Source organism: Myotis nattereri, assembly GCF_964212035.1.
Source record: "Myotis nattereri genome assembly, chromosome: 5".
In the NCBI taxonomy this organism is placed as follows: Eukaryota; Metazoa; Chordata; class Mammalia; order Chiroptera; family Vespertilionidae; genus Myotis; species Myotis nattereri.
This window is the reverse complement of record NC_138080.1, coordinates 11,171,389-11,198,122: the sequence shown is the minus strand read 5'-3', so window position 1 is coordinate 11,198,122 and position 26,734 is coordinate 11,171,389. Positions and strand designations below refer to the sequence as shown.

Genomic DNA, 26,734 nt, shown 5'->3' with positions numbered 1-26,734 from the left:
TGTACGCGACAGGGGAGCACCGTGCCAGCTTCGCGCCTGTCTCCCAGACGTTTCCACGGCAGGGCGTACTGAGCAGAGGCAGAGTGGGCCTCAGAGAGCCCGTGTGTCTAAGTGCCTCAGGCACTGGTGAGCTCGATCGGGCTATAAGTAGAAAACATTCCCAGAAGGCTTCCTGGAGGAGGGTTTTTGAGGGAAGTCTGTATCTGAGTCTCCTCCTTGGGCCTAAGGACGGTGTCAACTGTTGAAAACCTGAGGGAGGAAATGAGAAAGAGTGTGGGGGCCTGGGAAGGTGCGAAGACTTACTAAGGATGGAGAAGCTGGTGGCGGGCGGCAGGAAGGCTGTGGGAGCTGAGGGGCAGGGTCACAGCTTGGAACAGAGGGTAGAGGTCGCAGCTGAGCACATGGCTCTGAGAAATCTCAGAGGAACGGGCTGGTAGGCATGACCACGAGAGAGGAGGAGTGAAGTGGAAGGAAGAAGGCCATCTCGAGGTGGAAGGGGTGGGAGCAGGTCGAATGTCACAGAGAAAACAGGACTGGGCTTGAGGAAGGGAGGAGAGGGAGGCTGAGAGGGATGTGAGAAGGAGGAGTTGTCTTCTTCCTGCCTCCTCCTGGGGGGAGGGAGCCTGGACTGGACCTTGCCCACCTCTCCTGGTGTGAGATGGGGCAGGAGGGGAGGCACGAGGTGAGCCAGGCGAGGGCGCTGAGCACCAGCCCCACCTTCCCACACGCCCCCTTGCAGTAGCTCACACCCACCCCACTGCTTCCACCCCTAGGGCAGCAAGGAACGCTTCCACTGGCAGAGCCACAATGTGAAACAGAGTGGCGTGGACGACATGGTGCTGCTGCCTCAGATCACCGAGGATGCTATCGTGGGCAACCTCCGAAAGCGCTTCATGGATGACTACATCTTCGTACCCTGGGCCATGGGCGGGGCAGGCAAATAAGGGACAGAGGAGCAGGAGGATGAGGGGCGAGGGAGGTGGGATGGTGGTGGCTGGACGCAGGGAAGGGTGGCAGAGGGAGTTCAGCAGGGAAGGGACATACAGATGCCTGAGCAAATGAATGGAGGGAGGGGTGGGCAGCGAGAGCACTGGGTGATAGGACAGGGGACAGACGGAGTGACAGCAGGGCTCTGCTTGGGGGGGCTGTGTACCCCACTTCTCTGTCTTGGGGTAGCTCAGCTACAACATACCCCATTTCTCCCATCCTGGACCCAGCTCTGTTTTTTCCTAAGAGACCAAGGACCCATCTAAGTATCTCCATCTCATCCTCGGAGCAGTGGGGCCCTAGGAGGCCCAGCGGGGGAGGGGGGGGGCAGGTTGAGGGGACAGGGTCCATGAGAGACAAAGCATGCCAGGACACTGCATGGCCCTTAACCACCCCACAGACCTACATCGGCTCCGTGCTCATCTCTGTAAATCCCTTCAAGCAGATGCCCTACTTCACTGACCGTGAGATCGACCTCTACCAGGGCGCGGTGAGGCCACGGCGGGGGTGGGAGGCACGGTCCCCGGGGCCCTGGCTCCTAGCCCCGGGCTGAGACCTGCCTTTCCCGGCAGGCCCAGTATGAGAATCCCCCGCATATCTATGCCCTCACCGACAATATGTATCGGAACATGCTCATCGACTGTGAAAACCAGTGTGTCATCATCAGGTATGGAAAGGGGTCCCCAGACTCTCCTGCCCAGGCCCCGCCCAAACAGCATCACCACTGGAGGGAGATTTACTTGGAACCCTGATCCAAACAGAAACTTGCTGTCCCTCTCTGTCCCCCGCCTGCTTTCCTTTCCTTGACACCTCTAACCCATGATATATTTTATTTATCCATTCTGTTACTGTCCATCTTTCCTCTCTATATGTCAGCTCCAGCAGGGCAGGGATTTGGATCTGTCTTGTTCATTATTGTGTCCCTAGTGCCTGGAATAGTCCCTTGAGGACAGTAGGGGATGGATGGATGGATGGACAATCAGGCACTAAAAAGGGCATTTTCCCCACCCTTACCCCTACCCCTGGCCACTGACCATTCCTTGCCTCACCCGTCCCCAGTGGAGAAAGTGGAGCTGGGAAGACGGTGGCAGCCAAATACATCATGGGCTACATCTCCAAAGTGTCTGGCGGGGGCGAGAAGGTCCAGGTGAGGCAAAGACAGAAAGAAGGGGCAGACTCCCTCCCACTCATGTATGTTATCCCTCCACACCTGCCTCGACCTGACCTCGCCCCCACCTGCCTCTGCCCCCAGCATGTGAAGGACATCATCCTGCAGTCCAACCCGCTGCTCGAGGCCTTCGGCAACGCCAAGACCGTGCGCAACAACAATTCCAGTCGTTTTGTGAGTTCACAGCCCTGCTTTTGGAGCAGCCATGCCCTCCACGCTAACACACACACACACACACACACACACACACACACACACACACACACACCTCTACCTGTATTCCCAAGATCACAGGAAATACCTGCTCCTGGATGGGACACGCACCGCCTGCTTATTGTCCATTGGAAAAGAGTCCCCCATGTGCAGAACATGACATGTCTGTGTCGCATTCTAAAATTCTCCCCTGTCTACAACTATGCCACGTCTGTCCCTAGTCCCATTTCAGGTCCAATTTATTCCTTCCTTCATCCTTCTTTCAAGAAATGATCCTTAGGCTCCTGCTTTGCATCAGGTGCTATGCTAGGCCTAATGGAAGACAGACTAGATCAACAGATCTGGGTTATGATCCTGGTTCTGTCACTGTGTAGAGATGTGGCCTGGACAAGAAAAGAACCAATGTACCCTCCTGAGCCTCCTCTGTTTTCTCATCCATAATGTGGGAATGATATTGAAATCCATCTCATAGACCTCAACAATTTCATTATAATGCCTGCTTACACGTGGGAATGACTTAATAAATTCCGTACACTAATAAGATTATTATTTCCCAAAATATTATTAGTTGTATTTTTATTTTCTAATATATATAATGTAATTATATTTTAAGTATTTTCCCAACATTTTATTGTTAAAATTTCAAGTACACAGGAAAGTAGGAAGAACAATAAAGTGAACACCTGTATGCCCATCTCCTATATCATTAACATTTTACTATATTTGCTTTATTGTATCTCCATCCACCTTTTCTTTTTAACACACAATAAAGCAAGCTGCTGACACCATACCTCCCCCTTCCCCAAACACTTCAGCATGCAGCTCTCTATTTCTTTTAAAGTAAACTTTGCAGCAAAACACATAAATCTAAATTTGGAAAAATGCATACACTGTGCAACCCAAACCCCTACCAACATACAGACATCGTGTGGCTCCAGAAGTTCCCTCTTGTCCCTTTCTAGTCGATTTCTACTCCACCCTGCCCAGAAGCAGCCACTGCCTGGATTTTTTTCACCATAGATCAATCTTAGCTGTTCTAGAACTTCATTTAAATGGAATCACACAGTGTTGTTTTCCAATTACTGATACACCACAAAACATGGACAAATCTCAAAATGTATAAGCACATTTTATTTTATACTAGAGTCCCAGTGCACAAATTCGTGCACGGGTGGGGTCAGGCCGGCTGGCCCTGATGGGGGCCCATCAGGACAGGCTGGCGGGAGGGAGGGGCTGTGGGCGGTTGGCGGGGGGAGGCGGGGGTGGCAACTGGAGCCCTGATCAGGCTGGTTGGCTGCTGCAATGCATGTCATAGCCACCGGTCATCTGGTCGATCTGGTTGTTCTGCCGTTCTGCCCCTGGGCTTTTATATATATGTAGATACTTTTATTGTGCAATAGAATAAGTATAAGTCATATACTACAGGTGTTTGTGCAGTACGATGCTGTAATTTGTTTTGCTATTAGGTGGAGGTGGCAGAAAGGACAAGTAATGGAGCTTGTCTGTCCTCCAACCTCTGGCCAGAGAAGAGCCCAGATGGTGTCAGACACCAAAAAAGGGTCATGTGGGGTCCTTGCTCTGGGTTCAGGGACAAGATGTGGGAGACATTCGGGATCATTGGGACCAGTAGTATCCCATGGAGACATTGAGGCCTCTGTGTTGTGGAATTGGGACCTGGTCAATAAATGGGATACTTCCATGTGCCAGGCACAGGGCAGATGCCCTGAGTGGTGGCTTGAATCATCAGAGAGGGAGTGAAGGGGTTCCTAGCCCAGGAAGGGCTTAAGCAAAGGCTGGAGAGGAGCTGGTAGAAAAGACAAGCAGTGCATACATGGGAGACAGGGAGAGGAAAGCAAGTTGAAGCCACATGGGTAGGAGGAGGAAAGAGGCCAGGCTCATAAGACCCGTGCCCCGTCCTCCCCCCACCTGTACCTCCAGGCTGGGGCGGGGGTGGGGGGGCTGACAGGGTTCTCTCACATTCAGGGCAAGTACTTTGAGATTCAGTTCAGCCGTGGCGGGGAGCCAGATGGGGGCAAGATCTCCAACTTCCTGCTGGAGAAATCCCGCGTGGTCACGCAGAATGAAAACGAGAGGAACTTCCACATCTACTACCAGGTGCAAGAAGGGGGGCCCCACCTGGAGCCTGGGGGTGACAGAGGGAGGGCAGTGAGGCCTGGGGGACCACACGGCCTGTGCAGGTCCTGTGCGTGAGCGTCACTCACCCTCCAGCTGCTGGAAGGAGCCTCCCAGGAACAGCGGCAGAACCTGGGGCTCATGACCCCCGACTACTATTACTACCTCAACCAATCGGACACCTACAAGGTGGACGGCACCGATGACAGGAGCGACTTCAGTGAGACCGTGGTGAGCACCAGCTGCCACTCCAACCCTGTCAACCTCTTATGTTACAAGTCAGGAAACTGAGACCCAGAGGTGGGTGGGACTTGCTCAAGGTCACACCGCGAGCAGGTGAAAGAGGTAAAACAGGGATCCAGGTGTCCTGGGTCCATGCTGTGACCCAGGGGACAGGGTGGAGGTCGGGATTGGTGGCACAGGCTCTCTGTTGATGCCCACAGAGCGCCATGCAGGTCATCGGGATCCCACCCAACGTCCAGCAGCTGGTCCTGCAGCTCGTGGCGGGGATCTTGCACTTGGGAAACATCAGCTTCTGTGAAGACGGGAATTACGCCAGGGTAGAGAGTGTGGACCGTGAGTTTGGGTGCCGGGGAGGGTGCGGAGCAGGCGTGTGTGTGTGTGTGTGTGTGTGTGTGTGTGTGTGTGTGTGTGAGAGAGAGAGAGAGAGAGAGAGAGAGAGAATACATCCTCCTACTTTGGGCCCCAGGGGGTGTGGGAACCCATGAGGATAATTTCAGTGTCACTGGGCAAAAGAGAGAGAAACAGAAGCATTGAAAGAGACAGGGCCTGACCAGCTGCCCCCTACCTCCTGCCCGGCAGTCCTGGCCTTTCCTGCCTACCTGCTGGGCATCGACAGTGGGCGGCTACAAGAGAAGCTGACCAGCCGCAAGATGGACAGCCGCTGGGGTGGGCGCAGCGAGTCCATCGATGTGACCCTGAACGTGGAACAGGCAGCTTACACCCGCGATGCTCTAGCCAAGGGGCTGTACTCCCGTCTCTTTGACTTCCTCGTGGAGGCAAGTGTGGCGGGGTCCAGGGGTGGGAGAGGCAGGCTGGACTATCACAACCCCCGATTCCCTGCCGTGGGACACAGCAGCAGGGCCAGGTGGTGGCCATCTGGAAGACTGCGGGGCTCCCTCTGGCTGTGGCATGGAGCTCAGGCCTGGGCTGGGAGAGGGGCTGCAGTGACAGGTAGGTGCAATTGGGAGCCAAGAGGAGGGCTGTCTGGAGGACCAAGTGGTGGACTGGTGGGGGACGACGGGGATGGATGTGTCAAGGTAACGAAGGATGACAGCAGTAGCTCACATTACACAACACCTAGGGTGTGCCCTTTACTTTTGTAACTGTTTTACATGTACTTTGTCTTTGAAAAAAACCATAAAATAGTTGTTATTATTCACCCATTTTAAAGATGAGAAGGCAGAGTTTTTAAGGGGCAGAGCCAGCGCCCAAGGCAGGAACCCGATGCTCTAACACCTGGGTTCCTCATAGGGGTGACTAATGGGGGTATGCACAGAGCTGGGGGAGGCAGGAGAAAAATCGGTGACATGACTAAGAGCCTAACAAGAGAGCGGCAGGCTGGCACTCACCTCCTGTCCCTGCCCGCATCACAGGCCATCAACCGTGCTATGCAGAAGCCCCAGGAAGAGTACAGTATTGGCGTGCTTGACATCTACGGCTTCGAGATCTTCCAGGTACGGTCTCTGCTCCCAGTCACACACCCTGTCCCAGTGACCCTGGGCGTCCGTTGCCGGCCCACTGAAGAAAACACTCTTCCTCCCTCGCAGAAAAACGGCTTTGAGCAATTTTGCATCAACTTTGTCAATGAGAAGCTACAGCAGATCTTTATCGAACTCACCCTGAAGGCTGAGCAGGTGAGCAGGAGCAGCCAGCGGGCCGGGAACAGGGGACACTGCTGGAGGCAGGACCGTGACAGTCACTGAACACCCAGGAGACACCCGGTCCTCTATTTCCATCTCTCTACTGGCCCCTCGGCTCCACCTTGAGATTTTTCTCGGGAGAGGTTTCCCGCCTCTAAAGCTTTGAGAAGTGCTGGGGAATAACCTCTTCGTTCATTCCTTCAACAATTAGTTATTGAGCACCTACTGCATGCCAGGCTCTGTCTACAGTACCAGGGAGGCCACCATGAACAGAACAAACAAAAATCCCTGATGTTTTCATTCTACCCATCCGCAGAAGCAGAGCCTCACACAAGCCTTCAGGGCAAAGGCCAGGAAAGGAGTGAGGCAGTGAGAGATTTTTTTTTTTTAAATTCGTTTCAGAGGGGGAAGAAGGAAAAAAGAGAGAGAAACATAAATGTGAGAGAGATGCACTGATTGGTTGCCTCCCACAAGCCCAGACCAGGGATCAAACCCACAACCTAAGTACATGCCCTGACTGGGTATCAAACCTGAAACCGTCCAATGCACAGGATGACGCTCTGGCCGAGGCAAGAGAGGGTTTTTTTTAAGCCCCGGTAAGGTGTGTTAATGAGCAGGTTCCACTCGGGCAACTGGGCTCACTTCTCCTGGACCCCAGGCAGCTTTACAGAGCAGACCTCAGGCTCGGCACTCTAAGGGGCAAGGGAGCTGGGTATTTCTCCACCAGCTCCTTTCTCTGATGGAGGGCTGCCAGGGCTGACACTTGCGGCCTGCTCCACACAAGGGCAATGGGCTTGGTTATGGGAGGCAGTCCTAAATGATGAGAATGTAGGGGAAATTTGGAGGGAGTACCTGCCCCATTTTTTTTCTTTTCTTTTTTTTCAACAAAAAGGAAACTGTATCGAGGCCCAGTGGCCAAAGTTCAGGCAAGAGGTTGCCCTGTGGGCAAGGAGGTGGTGGAGGGCCCTATTGAACCTCCTTCTTGGGGCACAGGTTGCTGGTGTGGCCCCACTTCTTGCAGCAGTTGACAATGAGGGGTGCAGGTCGGTGGAATGCGTTTGCAGATCATCTTGTCGCAGGCAGTCGGTCGTAGTTCTGGGCAAGCTGGCGGAGGGAGGGCTCCATGATGCAGCCCTGCAGAGGACGCACCAACGGCCTGGTTACTGCAGTCTGAGAGTGCGGCCATCCTCTAGCCCTTTGGCCACAAAAACCAGACGCTGCTAGTCAGGCAGGATGCCCTTCTTATCTTGAATTTTCACTTTGAGATTCTAACTGGTGTCACTGGGTGAGAAGTCGAGGGTAATAGTCTTGCTATTCAGCGTCTTCACAAAGATCTGCATTTCTGCATCTGCTGGGGAGGCTGTTCAGCCACCTTGTTGAAGAGAAAGAGGGTGGCAGAGCACCCACTTTCTTCACCCATCCTTGAGCATACATTCTAGAAATGCACAGCTTTGTCCAGACACTCAACCCCATCCCTGCCCCCTTTGCCACCACCAGGAGGAGTATGTCCAGGAGGGCATCCGCTGGACCCCCATTCAGTACTTCAACAACAAAATCGTCTGTGACCTCATTGAAAACAAGCTGGTAAGAGCCAGGCCAGCTTTAGGGGGTCTCAATGAGCCCCAGAGCTGAGCTTAGGAGACCTGAGAGAGCAGGGAGGGGGTAATGGTCCCCACAGGCCCCTCTTTACCCTGGAGCACAACTGACACATCCCATCAACCACCTCACCCATTCATTCTGCCCACCGGCTCCCCTTTGACTTATCCACTCAACAAACTTTCCCCCAGGCAGCCTGCCCAGGGACAGAGGGGTCAGTGTGCTCAGGGACAGGTCTCCCACCAGACACCCCCATTTGGGAAAGGTGACAAGGCATGGATCTCTTATGGGGCCCCTCACCCCATCCTGCACCCCAGGGAGCTTCCACAGCAGCCCCACACACAGATTTGTGCCCCACCACCACCTTTTGCTCTTATATTTGGAAAGCACCCCCAGGGAAGTCCCTGTAGTGGGATTTGGGCAGAGTAGGGCGAGACTGAGCGACTGCCACCTCCCCATGACCACAGAGCCCCCCAGGCATCATGAGTGTCCTGGACGACGTGTGTGCCACCATGCACGCCACAGGCGGTGGCGCCGACCAGACGCTACAGCAGAAGCTGCAGGTGGCCGTGGGTACCCACGAGCACTTCAACAGCTGGAGTGCCGGCTTCGTCATCCACCACTACGCTGGCAAGGTGCGACCTGCCTCCCCCTGCCTTCCCCCACCCCACTGCCCCAGTGGCCCCCAGTGGTACCTCCTCAGACCCTGGGTGTCAAGGCTGCAGCCTCTCAACCTCCTAACAGGAGCTCCTGGGTTCCCCCATCCAGGGCTACCCACCCCCTTCTCCAGCCTTACCAAAGGACCAGAAACACAGATGCCCATTCACTGATCCCCAGAAATTGGCCTTCAGTCAGAACTGCAGAAACTCACTGGCCCCTGATCAAGGCCACAGCCCCCCTACTAGCAGGACAGCTCCTCCTTACAAGACAGAAACTCCCTCAAATGACCCTATATTGGGCAGCAGACCCCCAGGCCCCAATCTAAATGGTAAGACCCACTAATCCATGATCCAGGACACAGCCTACAATCTTCTGACCCCAACCTGGAGACCCCAGGCCCACAATGCAAGCCACCACCCTCCACAATGGGCTTGAGCCCCCCGACAGGCCCCTCCCCAAGGCCATAGTAATCCACTGGCCTCCCACCCTGGCCACGCTCTCCCTCCCCAGTTGACAGGACTGCAGACTCTCCCACTGACCTTAACATGGGCAGAGACAGCCTCCATTCTGTGGTCAGCTTGCTACAGCCCACCAGTCCCTAAAATGAGCTGGAGTTCCTGTGTCCCCTGAGCCAGGGAATAGCCACAACCAGCACGAAGAGCCTTCACCTTAGATGGCAGCCCACAAGCCTGGCTGCAATCCACTAGGATCTTCAGCCACGCCTGTAACTTGCCCCTGACACAGCCTCCCATACCCTCAATTGGCCACGACACAGATGCTCTGACCTTTTAACTCTAAATTAAGGAGTAGCACCCCACCCCAGGGACCTTCTGCCCAGGCTGCAGCCTACCCATCCCCAACTCTGGCCTATACCATCTCCTCCCCTCACCTCTAACCCAGACTGCAGCTCCCACCCTCCAATTTCAACTTGAATATCAGATGCCCAGAGACCCCAGGCCTATGCTGCTGCCTCCACACCCCCGCTTTTGAACCATAGCTACTACCCTCATTCTCTCACCCCATGACCACCTGGGCTGTAGCCCCCCTACTACCCTGGCTTCGGCCCCTCACACCCCCATGCCACCTCCCTCCAGGTCTCCTATAACGTCAGCGGCTTTTGTGAGAGGAACCGAGATGTTCTCTTCTCCGACCTCATAGAGCTGATGCAGACCAGTGAGCAGTAAGTGGGGACATCTGGGCAGAACCCACCCCTGCAGATGGGGGAGGCCCGGGGACCACCCCATCTTCCCCAGAGCTTCCATCACGCCACAGACTTTGCCAGGGGGGGTTGTGCGGCCAGGATAGCATTTCCAGTGGCTGGTTCTGACTCAACAGTAACCCTTCCAGCGCTCCCTCTGCAAACTCAAGCATTGGTGCCGACAGCTTCCCTTTCCATGCAGTGAGGATATACCGCACCCTGTGTTTTTCTGTACTAACTCAGATGGACCTATCTCCCTGACCACAGTAGCATGCCGGGTACCATCTTTTGGCTTTTTATGCCTCAAAATTGTGTTCAGCTCTGCTGTGGACCAGGCACCATTTGAACTTGCAAGGATGGATGACACAAGTCAGCTGCTGTCATTGAGCCAACAGATTGAACTAGGAAAAAAGGCAAATAGAATCTAGCACAGACAGTGGTTCTGAAAGGGCTGAAAGTGGTTCCCGCAAGCCACCTGGGCCTCGTCTGAGCTGGCTACAAATGCAGAATCCCAGGCTCGACCCCAGGCAGATGGAACCAAAATCTGGATTTTATTACGAAGACTCTTACCCTCACCCGCCAGCCCGGACCCATATACAAGTCAGAGTTTAAGATTCATTGGTCTACAGCAGCCACTTTTCAACCTTTTCATCTCATGGCACACATAAACTGATTACTAAAATTCTGTGCCACACCAAAAAAAAAAAACATTTTTTGCCAATCTGACAAAAATAAGGTATACTTTTGATTCATTCACACTGGACAGCTATTGCTGTGTTGGTAGTTGTCATTTTTTTTAAGTATATTTTTATTGATTTCAGAGAGGGAGAGGGAGAGAGAGTTAGAAACATCAATGAATGAGAGAGAATCATTGATCCGCTGCCTCCTGCATGGCCCCCACTGGGGATCGAGCCTGCAATCCGGGCATGTGCCCTTGACCGGAATTGAACCCGGGACCCTTCAGTCTGCAGGCCGACGCTTTATCCACTGAACCAAACCGGCCAGGGCAAGTGGTTGTCATTTTTTAATTTGACAATCTAAGGCAGTGGTGCTCAGGCTTCTGGCTCTTTAAATAGTTCCTCATGTTGTGACCCAACCATAAAATTATTTTCATTGCTACTTCATAACTGTAATGTTGCTACTGTTATGAATCATAATGTAAGTACCTGATATGTGATGTAAATATCTGAACGACCCTGTGAAAAGGTCATTCGACTGCCAAAGGGGTCGCGACCCACAGGTTGGGAGCTACTGATCTAAAGGAAAAGAGATCAGTGCTCCTGGCTAGTTAGGTAGTGCGTGTTTTAACGTCTCTGGCAGCACACCAGTTGAAAATCGCTGCTCTAGCCCTGGCCGGTTTGGCTCAGTGGAGAGCGTCAGCCTGCGGACTGAAGGGTCCTGGGTTCGATTCCAGTCAAGGGCACATGCCCGGGTTGTGGGTTTGACCCCCAGTCGGGGGCGTGCAGGAGGCAGTCGATCAATGATTTTCTCTCATTCATTAATGTTTCTAGTTCTCTCTCTCCCTCTCCCTTCCTCTCTGAAATCAATAAAAATATATAAAAAATAAACTAAAAAAGAAAATTGCTGCTCTAGAGCAGTGCTGTCCAATACATTCCACATCTAATAGAATTCAAGCTACAAATATAATTTTTAAATATATATATATATATATATATATATATATATATATATATATTTTATTGATTTCAGAGAGGAAGGGAGAGGGAGATATACTCGGTATTTATTAAGCAGTCCACTCATTCTGTGGTCAGAGAAGACCTCGCTGAGAAGATGAGAGAGGGAGCCTGATGTACCAGAGTGTATTTAACTGACCCCTGCTGGTGGACACTTAGGTTGTGTCCACCTCTGACAGTCACAAACATGGTTACACCCTACATGCAACCCTGTGTGTGTAACATGGTTGCCATGAGGGGTCCTGCTCCTGCTGCCCAAGATGCTGCATCACTGGATGTATTTTCCTACTTCATTTAACTTCTTTCTGCTTTACTTGCTACACCAAGTCCTGTGTGGTCGTGGAAGAAATAACAGAGCAAATAAATAATCAAGGAACCAACAAAACAAAACCAACCCTCTGATTCTCAACATCTCACCCTCCACACTCAGCAAGAGCTACACCTTTCAGAACGTCCTCTGGGTCTCAGGCCCCTAAACAGCCCACTCCTGGGAGATGCAGACCAAGGTCCAGGTGTGCCTCCAACCCCTCTCTCCTTGCCCAGCGCCTTCCTCCGGATGCTCTTCCCCGAGAAGCTGGACGTCGACAAGAAGGGCCGCCCCAGCACTGCCGGCTCCAAGATCAAGGTGAGCCTGAGGGCAGGCCAGGAGGAGCTGGGCATGCGGACCCTCCCCCCGCCTCTGGCACTCTCTGACCAGCAGAGTCTTCTTCCAGCTCTGGGGTTCGGGGCTTGGGCCAGCTTCCTCAATGGCCCCTCCTTAACACCCTAAATCCAGAAGTGAACCATCACTTAAATTTTTTTTTTAATCTTTTGATCATTTGCCACTTTTAAAAAATTGTGATAAAACATACATAACATATATATACCATCTTAGCCATTAAGTGTACATACAGTTCAGTGGCATCAAGTACATTTACATTGTTGTGCAACCACTCCCACCATCATCTCCAAAACTTCCTCGTCTTCTCAAACTGAAACTCTGTCCCCATTAAACACTTACTCCTCTTCCCGCTCCCCCAGCCCCTGGCACCCACCATCTACTTCTGTCTCTATGGATCTGACTCCTCTAAGGATTTCCTATGAGTGGAATCACACAGTATTCATCCTTTTGTGACTGGCTTATTTCACTGAGCTTAATGTCCTTAAGGCACATCCATGTTGTAGGTCAGAATTTCCTACCTTTTTAAAGCAGAATAATATCCCATTGTGTGGATATACTGCTTTTTCTTATCCATTCCTCTGTTGATGGACACTTGGATTGTTTCTACCTTTTAGCTATGGTGAACAGTGCTGCTATGAACATGGGTGTGTCCGCCTAGTAATATTTTTTTAAATATGTTTTTATCGATTTCAGAGAGGAAGGGGGAGTACAGAGAAACAGAAACATCAATGATGAGAGAGAATCATTGATTGGCTGTCTCTTGCACACCCACTACTGGGGATCAAGCCTGCAACCCAGGCATGTGCCCTTGACTGGAATCAAACCCGGGACCCTTCCGTCCACAGGCTGACGCTCTATCCACTGAGCCAAACCAGCCAGCGCAGCATAGTAATATTTAATAACCATGTATTGAGCACTTGTCAATGCTGGTAGCAAGTACAGGATACTTTACACATGTGGGACTAGTCCCACCTGGCAGATGGGGAGACCAAGGCTCGGAGAGGTGCAGTCACTGGCCCAGATCACACAGCAGAGCCATGATCAACACCAGGGTCTCCTGCTGCTCCCGCCAGTCCCCACACCTGGAACAATTTCCTTTCTAGTCTCCACGGAGGGACTAAAAGGCACAACCAAGGCTGATGTCTCAGGCACATACACAGGATTCCCTACCTCCAAAGTACTGGTCTCCGGAGGATAGGCAGGGATGTACTGAGGGACATGTTTTCCCCAAGGACTTAGTACTCCATCAACAAACACTGGCCAGTCCCTGTCCACACACAGTGTGTCTGTCTCCTGGGTCTATTTCCAGGGTGGGAGGAGAAAGGGGCCAGAGGGGCCTATCTGTGCACCACTCCCTGCCTTCTCCTCTGCCTCAGAAACAAGCCAATGACCTGGTGGCCACATTGAAGAAGTGCACACCCCACTATATCCGCTGCATCAAACCCAACGAGACCAAGAGGCCCCATGACTGGGAGGAGAGCAGGTGACCCCAGCCTGGTCTGGCTACCGTCTTGACCAATCCACACTGCCTATCCCCAAAAATGACCCTTCCTCCGGAACCCTTCTGGGGTTGCATGACATCACAGGATTAACCCAGGCTGACCTCTAGGACCACTGCAAAGTCCCTCAGCGCCTCGGGGCTACACCTAGAAAAGACCAAGACCCCCAATGACCCCAGGGACAGCCCCAGACTGACTGGAGGATGACCCAGAGACTAGCACAGTCCCTAGACCCCACTCTAGAAGTGACTGGCCACAGAGCCAACACAGACCCCTCATCCCAGAACCCAGCCCCCCCCCCCCCCTCCACAGAACTGATTCGCTGGGACCAGCGGTGAACTTCCCTCCCCATACCTCAGCCCCCATACTGCCTCCAGCAGATACCCCCACCCTAGGACTGGGGAGGCCCCCACCAGGGGACTCAGGCTGCCTTCCCTCCAGGGTCAAGCACCAAGTTGAGTACCTGGGCCTGAAGGAGAACATCAGGGTACGCAGGGCAGGCTTTGCCTATCGCCGCCAGTTCGCCAAGTTCCTGCAGAGGTGAGGTGCCCACCATTCCCAGCCCTAACCACCACCTGCAGAATAACCACCAGCTGAGCCACCTGCTCAAACCCTCCCAAACCTTCTGCCACCAGGTACGCCATTCTGACCCCCCAGACATGGCCACGGTGGCGTGGGGACGAGCGTCAGGGCGTCCAGCACCTGCTGCGTGCAGTCAACATGGAACAGGACCAGTACCAGATGGGGAGCACCAAGGTCTTCGTCAAGAACCCTGAGTCAGTAAGTGTGTGTGTGAGAGAGACAGACAGACAGACAAGACACCTGGATCACTTGCATAGGCTCACGTCCTGCTCTTCAGGCCACTGTGTGATCTTGAACATGTTTCCTCGCCCTTCCAAGCCTCAGTTTCCCCATTTGGAAAGTGGGGAGAGTAAAAGCTGCCGTGCAGGACTGGGCTGAGGATTAGACAGAACAGAAAATCCAATGCACAGTGCCTGGCATGTAGTAGGTGATCAGAAAAACCTAAATTAGCTGGATAGTCCTTGGTGGCCAGGAAGCAGGTAGAGAAACACATGGGTGCCTGTAAAGAATAAGGATGCATGGCTTATCCAGAATGTCCTTTGTCTCGTTTCCTTTCTTCTTTCTTTTTTTTCCTTCCCCCATCTTCTTTTCTTCCTTCACTCCTTCATTCATGAACACATCAGGTCCCTGAGCCTGAGATTCATGTCAAAGTGGCATTTTTCTTATCCAAAACTAGCCTCGGGTCCTGATACATCAAAGACAAACCTCATTGCACATTCTCCAACATAGGAACAATCCCTCCAGTGAGCTACATCAGCTCTGAGCCTTTTATCCAAAGGCTGGAAGCACCACCCACTTTATGCTGCCTCTGAGTGCAGGGAAAGCAAACACAGCAACGATGAGGAATGTGTCCTGGGGAGTCATGTACAGCACAGTGACAAGAGTGAACAATGCTGTATTATACAGCTGACAGTTGCTAAGAGAGATCTTCAATGTTCTCACCACACAAAAGAAATGGTAACTATGGGAGGTGATGGATGTGTTAGCTGACCTATATGGTCATCATTTTGCAATATAGAAGTGTATCAAATCAAGTCATGTACACTTTTAAACTTTCAGAGTGTTATATGACAATTATATCTCAATAAAGCTGGAGTTTTTTAATCCTCATCTAAGGATAGTTTTTCCATTGATTTCTGGAGAGAATGAGAGGGAGGGAGGAGGGGGGAGAGAAACATCGATGAGATGTGAGAGACAAGTTACCTCTGGCATGAACTCCTACTGGGGCGGGGAACCTGCAACTGAGGTACATGGCCTTGACTAGAAATCGAACCCGTGACCCTTCAATCCATGGGCTGGTGCTCTAACCATTGAGCAAGCCAGTCAGGGCAAGAGGGAAGTTTTTGGGGTTTTTTTTATTTTTTTTTTATTATTAGTTAAGGTATTACAAATGTGTCCTCATCCCCCCCATTAACCCCCAACCTCCCCCCCCCACCCCGCAACTCATGCTCCCATCCCCCTGTTGTCCATGTCCATTGGTTTGGCTTATATCCATGTATACAAGTCCTTCGGTTGATCTCTTCCCCTTATCCCCGCTCTCCCCTACTTTCCTTCTGGGGATTGATAGCCTGATCGCTGTTTCTCAGTCTTTGGGTCTGTCCCTTTTCATCAGTCTGTGTTGTTCTCTATAATCCACAAATGAGTGAGATCACCCGAGGATATTTTGCCATTGGTTTTTAGGGAGAGTAAAAGAGAGAGGGAAAGACAGAGAAACATCAATGTGTTTTGGTTGCCTCCTGCACACAACCCAACTATGGCCCAGGCTGGGAAGGAGCCTGCAACCAAAGGTACATGCCCTTGACCAGAATCAAACCTGGGACCCTTTGGTCCACAGGCCGACGCTCTATCCACCGAGCCAAACCAGTTAGGGCAGGGGGCAGTTTTTAAAAAAAAATCAACATAAACAGGGCAAGGAATCCCCGAAGGGCTTGCCTGGGCCCTGTTTCTATGTGAGGTTGGAAAGCAAACAGGGAGATGACCATCTCAATGAGCTTAACTAGTTCACCAGATTCTCAGGTGAAACCCTAGGTTCCCAGTCTGGGATAAGCTGAAACAGCAAGGAAAGGTTTGCTGGGTATTTAGGGCCAGGGCAGGGCCAGCCAGGTGCCCCCTGGCATCTGCTCTGCTGGCACCTGGAGACAACCAGGAGACTGTTGAAATGATTCCCTTGAAGTTACAGTACTTAAAGGTAACTGCTCTCTCACCAATCCAAACAACACAGAGGGGTGGACACTGAGATTTCACAGACGAAAACCGTCTGTCTTGGGAGGCTGGGAAATTTTGTCGCCGAATTTGTCCACACCTACCTCCTAGAGCTTTTCCCTATGGATGCACTTTGCTCCAAAAAAATAAAAAGTCTGGAATCTCATTCAAAGTCAATATTGTTACTAACAGAAACTTATCACAAACCAAATTTGTCTATGGCTAAAACTATACCTGAAACAATTCAATTTGTAACCGATAAGAAAAAAATGGAGAGAGGGAGGGGAAGAAAAATAGGAGGATGGGTGGGAAAGAAAGAGAATCTATCTTGCCTGTTACTGGCAGATTGTAAAATCTGACTCTGAAAGAAACATAATATAGATACTGCAAAAGATAGACAAAATAAAGCTAGCACTAAGACTATAGAAGGTAAAATCAAATTTTGACGAAAACTGCGGCCTGCACATTTTGAGACTGCAATGTGAATGATAAAATTTACAAAGGTAAAAGCTTAGTGGGAATTTTTTTTTAAAATATATTTTATTGATTTTTCACAGAGAGGAAGGGAGAGGGATAGAGAGTTAGAAACATCGATGAGAGAGAAACATTGATCAGCTGCCTCCTGCACACCTCCCACTGGGGATGTGCCCGCAACCCAGGTACATGCCCTTGACCGGAATCGAACCTGGGACCTTTCAGTCCGCAGGCCGACGCTCCATCCACTGAGCCAAACCGGTTTCGGCCTTAGTGGGAATTTTTTATAGTGGAAAGAAAAGACTGGTAATTTGCACAGGAAATAAAAATTATCCTAATGAGAATAATTTTAGTGAAATGAAAATGGGGGAGGAGGGGAGCATTAAAACAGTTTGACTACGCTATATCAAAAACTGATCAAGCCCTGACTAGTTTGGCTCAGTGGATAGAGCTTCGGCCTGCGGACTAAAGAGTCCCAGGTTCAATTCCGGTCAAGGGCATGTACCTTGGTTGCAGGCACATCCCCAGTAGGGGGTGTGCAGGAGGCAGCTGATTGATGTTTCTCTCTCATCGATGTTTTTAACTCTCTCTCCCTTCCTCTCTGTAAAACATCAATAAAATATATATTTAAAAAAATGATCAAGGGCCCAGCCGGCATGGCTCAGTGGTTGAGCGTGAACCTATGAACCAGGTCAGTTTGACTCCGGGTCAGGGCACCTACCTGGGTTGCAGACTCAATCCCCAGTGTGTGGCCCTAGCTGGTATGGTTCAGTGGAGAGAACATTGGCCTGCAGACTAAAGGGTTCCAGGTTCGATTCAGGTCTAGGGCACAGGCCCTGGCTGCGGGCTTGATTCCCTCCAGTAGGGGGCCTGCAGGAGGCTGCCAATCAATGATTCTCTCTCATCATTGATGTTTCTATCTCTCTCCTTCTCCCTTCCTCTCTGAAATCAATACCAGTAAAAATATATACTTTTTTTAAAAAGCTGATCAAGAAATTAAGTGAACCAAATGGAGTTGGAGCTTCTTTCAACCACAAATGCATTCAAGTGAGATAATTCTGAATTGGATTGTTTCTTGTAAACATGGACACAAATTATCCTTGGACATGTTATACACCTGTTGGCCTTCACTCTCCATCATCCCAGGTGTATTAGTTTCCCGTGGCTGCTGTAACCAAGCACCACAAACTTGATGGTTTAACCCAAAATAAACTTATTTTCTCACATTTCTGGAGGCTAGAAATCCAAAATCAAGGTGCCACAGGGCCACGCTTCCTCTCAAGATTCCAGGGAAGAATCCTTGCTTGCCTCCCCCTAACTTGGTGGCTGACAGAGATCCCTGGCCTTCCTAGGTTTATAGATGCATCTGCCATCTCTGCCTGTCATCACATGGCCTTCCCTTTCCGTATAAGGACACCAGTCACATTGGATTTGGGGCCCACCCTGCTCCAGTGTGATCTCATTTTAACATGATTACATCTGCGAAGACCCTCTTTCCAGATGAGATCACATTCTCAGGTTCTGGGTGGACATGAATTTTGGGGAAGACCCTATTCAACCCAGCCCAACAGGAGAAGCTTCGACTTGAATCCTGTCCCAGCCCCTTCGCACACCTGTACTTGCCCTCCGCAGCACAGAGGAGATACATTTTGAACTCTGTAGACAGGAAGGCTCATTTCCCAAACTGAAAACAAATTCTCTTTATTGGGCAGAAATCACTTGTCCCATCTTACTAAATTGCTAAAGGGAAGGGGGTTCCTGTTTGACTGGCTCACTCACAGTTCTACAGGCTGGCCTCCCATTATTCATTCCTGTCCCCCTCAGCAAACCAGAGAATTAATGCACCTTCCTGCCCTCCAGACAACCTACACGAGGCATTACTCAGACACACTTTGTACACAGACCCACCAACCATAGAATATTAGAGGAACAAAAGAATACACACACAAAACTGCAATGTTGGTTTTTCTTCCTTGTGAGAAGACTCCAAACCTTATATAAACACCCACGGCTACACACATCCTGCAAGGTATATTTTTAAAGTGCATTTGGACCAGGTATCTGTAGAATCATCCTTTTAGTCCTTGCAGGAAAGCCTGGAGTTTCTGGGATACATCAACCACCTTGGCCAGCAAAGTGGGTAGCCAGGCTTTGAGCAGTGATGGGTATTTGTGTATTTGAGAAATCGTCCTGAGTGAAGGGTTAATTATTTTTATAAAGCCCAATTTCATCTTCAGTATTTCCCATCTTCACTGATGTCAATGCTATCTCTTTTATCACTAAATGTATGTTTGAATTAGGATGTTTCCCAACCACCTGTCCTATTCCAATTGATAGTTCTAGTCCTTGACCAGCACCCACTGTTCTTATTACTATAGATTTATAACTCTTCACATCCAGTGGGTTCCTCTCCTTGATATGCTCACCCGTTATTTTTTTTTTTTTTAAGATATCTTTCATGGCATTTCCACTATGCTTTGGTCAAATATAGTTTATTTTCTAAGCACTCTCTGGACCAAGACCCTTAAAACTCAAAAGTCTGGCCCCGACTAGGTGGTTCAGTTGGTTGGAGGCCGGGTTGCATGAGGCAACCAATCGATGTTTCTCTCTCACATCGACGTTTCTCTCTTTCTCTGACCCTTCTTCTCTCTCTAAAAATCAATAAACAGCCCTAACCAGTTTGGCTCAGTGGATAGAGCGTCGGCCTGCAGACTGAAAGGTCCCGGGTTCGATTCCGGTCAAGGGCATGTACCTGGGTTGCGGGCACATCCCCAGTGGGGGGTGTGCAGGAGGCAGCTGATTGATGTTTCTCTCTCATGGATGTTTCTAACTCTCTATCCCTCTCCCTTCCTCTCTGTAAAATTTCAATAAAATATATTTTTTAAAAATAAATAAAAATCAATAAACATATCATCAGATGAGGACTAAAAATAACACCCGAAAGTCTGCTTTCTGCACAAGATGTCTATCCCGGACTGCCATGCATGGCTGTGCAGGTCACACACTGCACAACCACAGTCGCCCGCCATGAGATGTCCATGTTTACAGTACTGTTCTTCTAAAAGGCACATTGATTCACATTCCTAACACCTCTGAAGTTGAGGTGCACCTCACATGAAAGGCATAACATAGCGTAATTAGTAGTGTGGGATAACATGATGTTATACCATTCCTGGCAAAACCACACAGCTATAGCAGGCAGAGCTGGGATCTGACCCCAACCAGGCAAGCCAGTTATAATTTAATGCAGAGGCTTGTACCACATATTGGGAGGGAATCCTGGGTCACATCGTGTGGAGGAAGAACATTTTGACCACAGTGTGATATGGCAGGGCCCCTGAGCAAGAGCATGTGGGTGGGGTGGGCTCAAGAGAACTGGAGACTGTGGCCCTGGGGAGACACTAGGACCCACCACCCCTCCATCCCGCCCAGCTCTTTCTTCTAGAAGAGATGCGAGAGCGCAAGTTTGATGGCTTTGCCCGCACTATCCAGAAGGCCTGGCGGAGCCATGTGGCAATCCGGAAGTATGAGGAGATGCGAGAGGAAGGTAAGAGGCTGCAGGTGGAAGGCAGAGGGTGCAAACAGATGTACCTGGAAGAGCCAAGCCACAACCTCTGCCCCCACACCCTGTGTTCCCACAGCTTCCAACATCCTGCTGAACAAGAAGGAGCGGAGACGAAATAGCATCAATCGGAACTTTGTTGGAGACTACCTGGGGCTGGAGGAGCGGCCAGAGCTGCGTCAGTTCCTGGGCAAGAGGGAGCGTGTGGACTTCGCTGACTCGGTCACTAAGTACGACCGCCGCTTCAAGGTGAGGCACTAGCAAGTGGGTATGTCCAGAACCCTGGTTCCAGCCTGGCACCCCCATCAGAGGTACACCCTCACCTGGCTGGGCACACCTGCCCACAGGTATATGCTCAACTAACATAGATACATCTATCCATCAAATATGCCCTTATGTAGCCCAAACACACCTATCCATCAGATGTGTCTTCACCTGGCCAGATACATCTGTCCACAATTACACACTTACCTTACCCAGAAGCCCTGACCACAGAACATTCTCACTTATCCTGGAAACATCTATCTATTAGGTACACACACTCACTCAGTCTAAATAGACCTGTCAATTAGACACACCTTCACCTAGCCTAGACACCTGTGCACAGCTACTCTTACCTGACCTGGGTACACGTGTCCAGCAAGTATACCTTTACCTATCCTGTACCTTTTCAGACACCCCCTTCTAGCCAATATAGCCTTCCTTAACCTCTTATTTATTATATAACCACTCATATACCTTCACATGAAGGGACACCTTCACCCGACCTACCAGAACCACCCTCTGCCTGGAATTGATCCCATGCCCCAGGCCCCTGCCATCAGCCTCTATGGTACTGCATCCTCACAGCCCATCAAGAGGGACTTGATCCTGACGCCCAGATGTGTGTACATGATTGGGCGGGAGAAGGTGAAGAAGGGACCCGAGAAGGGCCAGGTGCGTGAGGTCCTGAAGAAGAAGCTGGAGATCCAGGCTCTGCGGGGAGTTTCCCTCAGGTGAGGCCAGGAGTCCACCTGCCCCACAGTCACTCTCTTGTCGCCCTCAGCTGTCCTCATACTTGCTGCCCCATCTGTAACCCTGACCGTTTTACCTGCTGCTATACATATAAGCCTCTCTTGGCCCCACATGTCACCTTGCCCCCACATTCATGATCCTTATTTGCCCCTTGCACCTGCCCCCTCCCCTGACTCCTTACCTGGCCCTTCTCTATTACCACCGTCTCCTGCTCCCTCCCTTTCCCGTTTCCCCCACCTGTTAACTCCTCACTTGCCTCTTACCTGACCCCTCCCGGCTGCATCTCACAGTCACTCCTTCTACCACCCTCACCCATCACTACCACCGGCCTTTCCTCCTGCCCTCCCCAGCACGCGGCAAGACGACTTCTTCATCCTCCAAGAAGAAGCGGCCGACAGCTTCCTGGAAAGCATCTTCAAGACGGAGTTTGTCAGCCTCCTGTGCAAGCGCTTCGAGGAGGCAGCACGGAGACCCCTGCCCCTCACCTTCAGCGACACGTATGGCCCTCCCCACCACCACCGCATCCTGGCGCTAGTCTGGGCCCAGCACCCCCTCCCAGCCCGCGGACCAGCTCAACTGCTCCGCCACCCACGGGTGCCCGCCGGACAAGGATGGGATGGGGAGGTCCTCCTACTCGGGAGGCGGCGCCCATACAGCTTCCTCCTCTCCCCCACAGACTACAGTTCCGGGTGAAGAAGGAGGGCTGGGGCGGAGGTGGCACGCGCAGCGTCACTTTCTCGCGTGGCTCCGGCGACGTGGCGGCGCTCAAAGCTAGCGGCAGGGCCCTCGCCATCAGCGTGGGTGATGGGCTACCCAAAAGCTCCAGTGAGTCTGCGCAGAAGCGGGGGGCGTAGCCAAAATGGCGAGGCCAGCAAGGGACCAATCAAGGCTGGGAGGGCGGAGCCAGTGAGGCTGCCAAGGGTGAGGGCGGGCCATGGAGGAGAGGGAAAGACTAAGAGGAGACCAATGATTGGGCGAGAGATAAGGAGGGGGCGTGGCCAAAGAGGCAGCCTGTGAGCCCTGGAATGGGTGGGTCCTGGAGAAGAGAGGCCAATCACAGTGCGGAGCTCTGGAGCGGGCTCGGGGCAGAGCCAGAAGAGACCGGGCTTGTGGGCGGGGCCGCCGCGCAAACGCCCACATCCTTCCCCTTCCCTTCCAGAGCCCACACGGAAAGGAGTGGCCCAGGGAAGACCCCGAAGATCGGCCCCGGGCCCTTCTCGGGCGGCGCCCGGGCGCCCCAGGGGTGAGGAGGTGCCCCCCACTAAGGGTCTTCCCCTGCTGCTTGTGGGCTCCATAACCTGAGCCAGACTGCCTGTCCGCGCTATCTAACAAGCAGAGTGATAACGCTCTACTTCTCTATCCAGAACCCTCCATAGCGCCCCATCTCCCGCATAATAAAAGCTAAGCTTAGTTTGGTACTCAAAGCCCTCCGGAATCTGACACCTGCTATAACCACTGACCTCTCCTCTCCTCTCCTCTTACACTCCTGTCATACAAGCTACATCTTATTTTTACCAACTTACCAAATTTGCTCTTACCTCCAGGCCTTTGCTGGAGCTGTTTGCTCTGCCTGTCTCCCAAATTCCCACTACACTTGAGTTCCTATTCATCTTCCAAGACCCACCCCAAAGAGCCCTCCTGCAAGGGGGGGGGGGGGGGGGTGGCAGTCTTACCCCTGCAGGACCTCTCTCGTCCCACCTGGCCCCTGGGTCCCTCCCTCTGCCCAGTCACCATACCGGATTGAGTGTGGCTGCCTCCTCCCTCAGACTGGGAACTTGGAGACAAATCCTCCCCACATCCTCCCAGAGCATCCTAATAAATGCCTCCATCCTTGTTCCCACCACAGGTCTGGACCGAAACGGGGTACCCCCCTCCGCCAGAGGAGGCCCTCTGCCCCTGGAGATCACATCTGGAGGGGGCTCTCAGAGGCCTCCCCGGGGCCCTCCACCCTCAGGCCAGCGGGCCAGCAGGCGCCCCCGGGCACGGCCCCCCTCCGAGCACAACACAGAATTCCTCAATGTGCCTGACGAGGGTGTGGCCGGGTAGGTGTGGTGGAGGGGCAGCCCCGAGAGGTGGGTAGGCAGGGGAGTATCGAGGGCTGTGATGGACACCCCTGTGCCCACAGCATGCAGAGGAAGCGCAGCGTGGGGCAGCGACCGGTGCCTGGTGTGGGCCGACCCAAGCCCCAGCCACGGACACATGGCCCGCGGTGCCGGGCACTGTATCAGTATGTGGGCCAAGACGTGGATGAGCTGAGCTTCAACGTGAATGAGGTTATCGAGATCCTCATGGAAGGTATGTGTGCTGGGACAGAGGTGGGAGGGGTCGGAACCCTGACACAGCCAGGCAGCCTCCATTACTGCATATCGGCCAATGGGAGAACAGAAGGGCCAGCTAGCTTCCAGGCCCGGCTAGAGTTACCCTCTTCTGAGCCAGTGGCTGCATAAGCTAGAGGCGTTGGGTGGAGATCACCTCCTAAGCCACCTGGGAGCCTGGTCTCACTGCATCACATGTAGCACTCCAGCCTCATTTTTGTTACTGATCAAACATAGGGCTAGCAGAACCTCAGAGACCCCGTGTGAGTAGGAAATGGGCCGTCCAGACAGGCCACCTCCTAACTTACTAGTAAGCCCCTGGGCTGCCCCCCAGAGGAGCCTGGGACTCAACAGCACCCTCTGTAAGTGGGTGGGGCAGCCCCGTTGAGGTCATTCTTGGGTCCAGCATAGAGACTATGGGGAGGGGCCTGTGGGAAGAGTACAAGTGAATGCTCTAGAAAATGATGAAATGTGAGCCAGTGACAAGGAAAAATCATGTATGTGTCCCTCCCTCCCTCCCTTCCATCACTCTGTTTTCAGCCTCTGCCTTATGCCAGGCCAGTGGAAATGAGTAAGACAGACTGAGCCAACATGAGGGCTTCCTCTGGGGTGGGGTGGGTGGTGCCTCATACTTTCTTCTATCCCACAGACTCCTCAGGCTGGTGGAAAGGCCGGCTGCATGGCCAGGAGGGCCTCTTCCCTGGAAACTACGTGGAGAAGATCTGAGAGGGGGGCCCAGGATTCTGTCCTCCCCCTGCCAGGGAGCCAGGCCCTGCTGGCAGGAGGTCTCCTTTCTCTTAGCCGCATTAGCCAAAAGGTCCAGTCCTGTGGCCTCCAGCCCAGCCCAGGCTCTGGGTGGGTCTGAGGATCATCACTGCAGCCACCCCTGGGCCCTGGCCTCCCGTGTCACACCCGTTTCCTAGTGTGTCACATAGGGCTAGCAGCAGAGCCTACCTCCTAGCTGCCTTGTGAGTATGAAATGAGTCGTATCCTAGCAGCAAAGCATGGGGAAAAGTGGAGAGGCCTTCACAAGTGTGACCTCCCTCCTTCTCCACCGAGGCAATAAATGTTTGCCGGATAGAAGTATGAACAGACTGAGCGCCAAACTTCTTGAAACCTGTGACATATGCCCTAACGTGTTTAGGTCAGTGGATAGGGTCCCAGGTTCGAGTCCAATCAAGGGCATGTACCTTGGCTGCGGGCACATACCCAGTAGGGTGTGCAGGAGGCAGCTGCTCTATGTTTCTCTCTCATCAATGTTTCTAACTCTCTGTCCCTCTCCCTTCCTCTCTGTAAAAAATCAATAAAATATATTAAAAAAAGAAAAGAAACCTGTGACATAGGAGCAGCAAATCACCATTTTACAGGTGGAAACATGAAGGCTCAGAGGTTGAGTCACTTGCCCAAGATTCCACAGAGCCAAGCCTTAAAAAGTTTGAGCTTGTCTACTTGCCAGCTGCCAGAAATTGTATCCCAGTTTTCCTTCAAAAAATGGTCTGGTTGGTTCTGTCAGATCTGAATCTGCAGTCCTCAAACCCATCTAGGACTTGACTGGACCCTGAGGAAGGAAAGAGGCCCCACAGTCCACCCTGGGCCACCCCTGGTCCCTACCCCCCACCCCCCCCCCATGTTTGTGCCTTCTTAGCCCTCATTTACCCGTGGTCTGGAAGGTTCTGACATTCCAGGGCCCTGACTTTCTGCACTTATGGTCACAGGTGAAGGGGTTATCTGGCAACTGGTCTCCCCAGCTGTCTGCAAACCCATGCTGAAATCTGAGCCATTGAGACCTTACAGGCACAGCTGGAACCAGCTGGGAGTTCTGCCATGGTCTCAGCCTAAGGAGCCTGGCTTTCTAGATGGACACCTTTTCTGTGCTCAGCCCCTCAAAGAGCAGCCAGCCTGGGAGACTGGTGGGGTCAGGACTGAGCCAGAGAAGGGACAGGGGATGACTGGCCAGTTGAGCCTTTTGTAGGATCTGCACCCTCTCTCTTCTGCACCTACCTGGGGAAGCTGAGTGTAGCTGGGGGCGTGGGGGGGGGGAGGGGGGATCCCAAGGTTGCAACTGAGTTCAAAAGCCCTTTTTTCTTTTTAAAACATATTTTACTGATTTTTTTATAGAGAGGAAGGAAAGGGGATAGAGAGAAACATCGATCAGCTGCCTCCTGCACACCCCCTCCTGGGGATGTACCCCATGCCCTTGACCAGAATCGAACCTGGGACCTTCCAGTCCACAGGCCAACACTCTGTCCACTGAGCCAAACTGGTTAGGGCTCAAAAGCCCTTTTATTCGTCCATTGTTATACAAAAGCTTCCAGCCAGTCCCTTGAATGTCCCTGGTTCCTTCCATCTCTGATTTTCTCCCTCTGCCCAACCACTATGTGTGCGCCTCTTGCTGCAAGACGTACATGTGAGGACAGACATGTTAAGGACAGCCCACCTGAGCCGCCAACTCGATCAGCTGGGACAGACATGTTAAGGACAGCCCACCTGAGCCGCCAACTCCATCAGCTGGGACAGACATGTTAAGGACAGCCCACCTGAGCCGCCAACTCCATCAGCTGGGACAGACATGTTAAGGACAGCCCACCTGAGCCGCCAACTCCATCAGCTGGGACAGACATGTTAAGGACAGCCCACCTGAGCCGCCAACTCCATCAGCTGGGCATTTTCTGGTGGAAGAAATCAGGGCTTCCTTTCCCTTCTCTGCCCTTACACTCACCCTGTGACCCCACTGCCATCGTGGCAGGCACCACATATGTAGGAAGTAGGGTCTTCTGGATAGGATGAGTGAATGAGGTTTGGGTGTGGAGCTGAGTATGGAAAAGGGAGTGAATTTAACGTAATAGACAGCTTCTCACATCTAGGTTACAGTATCTGCAAACCTGTCAGTTTG

At 52.1% G+C, this 26,734-nt stretch overlaps 1 protein-coding gene across 1 annotated transcript; it reads left to right on the top strand.

Moving 5' to 3' along the window:
• Positions 1–658: 658 nt before the first annotated feature.
• MYO1F (myosin IF) lies at positions 659–25,156 on the top strand (the record flags this gene model as incomplete). Its single annotated transcript, XM_081091306.1, has 28 exons — positions 659–682; positions 774–911; positions 1,388–1,477; positions 1,560–1,654; positions 2,047–2,134; positions 2,240–2,329; positions 4,352–4,483; positions 4,598–4,732; positions 4,945–5,077; positions 5,324–5,520; positions 6,118–6,198; positions 6,292–6,378; positions 7,882–7,968; positions 8,448–8,615; positions 9,735–9,820; positions 12,076–12,157; positions 13,570–13,676; positions 14,134–14,232; positions 14,328–14,472; positions 20,383–20,497; positions 20,592–20,761; positions 21,362–21,507; positions 21,877–22,023; positions 22,203–22,351; positions 22,686–22,769; positions 23,373–23,568; positions 23,652–23,821; positions 24,491–25,156. 28 exons carry the CDS (start codon positions 659–661, stop codon positions 24,565–24,567), a joined length of 3,318 nt encoding a protein of 1,105 aa, XP_080947432.1. The 3' UTR covers positions 24,568–25,156.
• Between the last annotated feature and the right edge of the window lie 1,578 nt (positions 25,157–26,734).